Below are 1,012 nucleotides of genomic sequence, written 5' to 3'. Positions count from 1 at the left end.
CTCGGGACCCCTCTCTTGGCTGCGGGCCCGCCCCACCCTCTTGGGGCACCCAGGGCGCTGATGGCTGGCCAGAGAGGCCCGGCCAGGGCAAGCTGCCCCGCCCCCCGCACGAGCCCTCCCATGGCGGCAGCGGGCGCAGCCGCCTCCACGCGGTGCCGGGGCCGGCTGGTGACTCACGCGGGACCTGCACCTCCACCCTCGCTACCTGCAAGGCGGAAATATTTTTAGGTTTTCCAGAAAGATTTCATTTCACAGTCGCTCTGAAAGGTTGTAATTAGCTGCAGCGAACGAAAAGAATGTGGTTTTAAAAATAAAAGGGGGCGAGGCCGACACGTGCCGGGCCCCGAGGCCGTTTGGGGGCGCCCGGCCCCTCGGAGCCGCAGGACCGCCGGACCCCACCTCCCCGAGCCCGGCGCACCCTGCTGGGCCCCGCCAGTTTTGTCAGTGTTTCTTCATGGGGGGCTGTGTTATTCCCCAAAAAGGGAACCAGCCCAGCAGGTGACCTGGAGGGGGCCATGACCTGGGTGCAGTGACCAGCTGACCAGACCGGGAGGGAGCGCCGGCCAGGCGCTGAGGGAGGCCAGACTGGGCCTCCAGCTTCCTCAGCGGGGCCCTGCTGGCCGTCCTCACCCACACAGGGGTCCTGCAGCCCCCCAGCCCTAACCCCAGCTCGTGGCGCTGCCTGCAGCTGGCCAGAGTCCTGGCCCCGCCCCCACCTCTGTCCCTGGGGCCTGTGGGGGCGCGGCTGGGTGCAGGGGTGAGCCTTCCCGGGCTGCACCGGGGTGCACAGGAAGCCCTGAGCTCCGCGTGCACCGTGTCCACCGCGGAGCCGCGGCCCTGGGCTGGCCGCAGAGCGACCCGGGGCCGGACTGCCTTTCCCAGCCTCGGCGAGTGTGTACAGAAGTCAAAAGACAAAAGGCCCTTTTGCGGGGAGCCTGGGAGCCCACAGCTGTCCAGCGGCCCCGCGGGCACTTCTGCAGAACAAAGCCCAGGCGTCCAGCCTCTCACCCGC

General features: G+C 68.8%; 1 protein-coding gene across 1 annotated transcript in view; it reads left to right on the top strand.

The window, feature by feature from the left end:
* Positions 1–1,012, top strand: part of LOC101632779 (plexin-A2) — a gene marked incomplete at its 5' end in the record, with an annotated part of 36,552 nt that overhangs the window by 27,151 nt on the left and 8,389 nt on the right. Inside the window, one exon of the mRNA XM_012734811.1 lies at positions 639–757. Coding sequence (XP_012590265.1) covers positions 639–757 — 119 coding nt within the window. The remainder of the gene's footprint in view (positions 1–638; positions 758–1,012) is intronic.

The sequence above is a fragment of the Condylura cristata genome, unplaced genomic scaffold (genome assembly GCF_000260355.1).
Source record: "Condylura cristata isolate star-nosed mole 26May11 unplaced genomic scaffold, ConCri1.0 scaffold00073, whole genome shotgun sequence".
NCBI lineage: Eukaryota > Metazoa > Chordata > Mammalia > Eulipotyphla > Talpidae > Condylura > Condylura cristata.
Note: the sequence above shows the minus strand (reverse complement) of the source record. Positions and strands in the feature narration are given on the sequence as shown.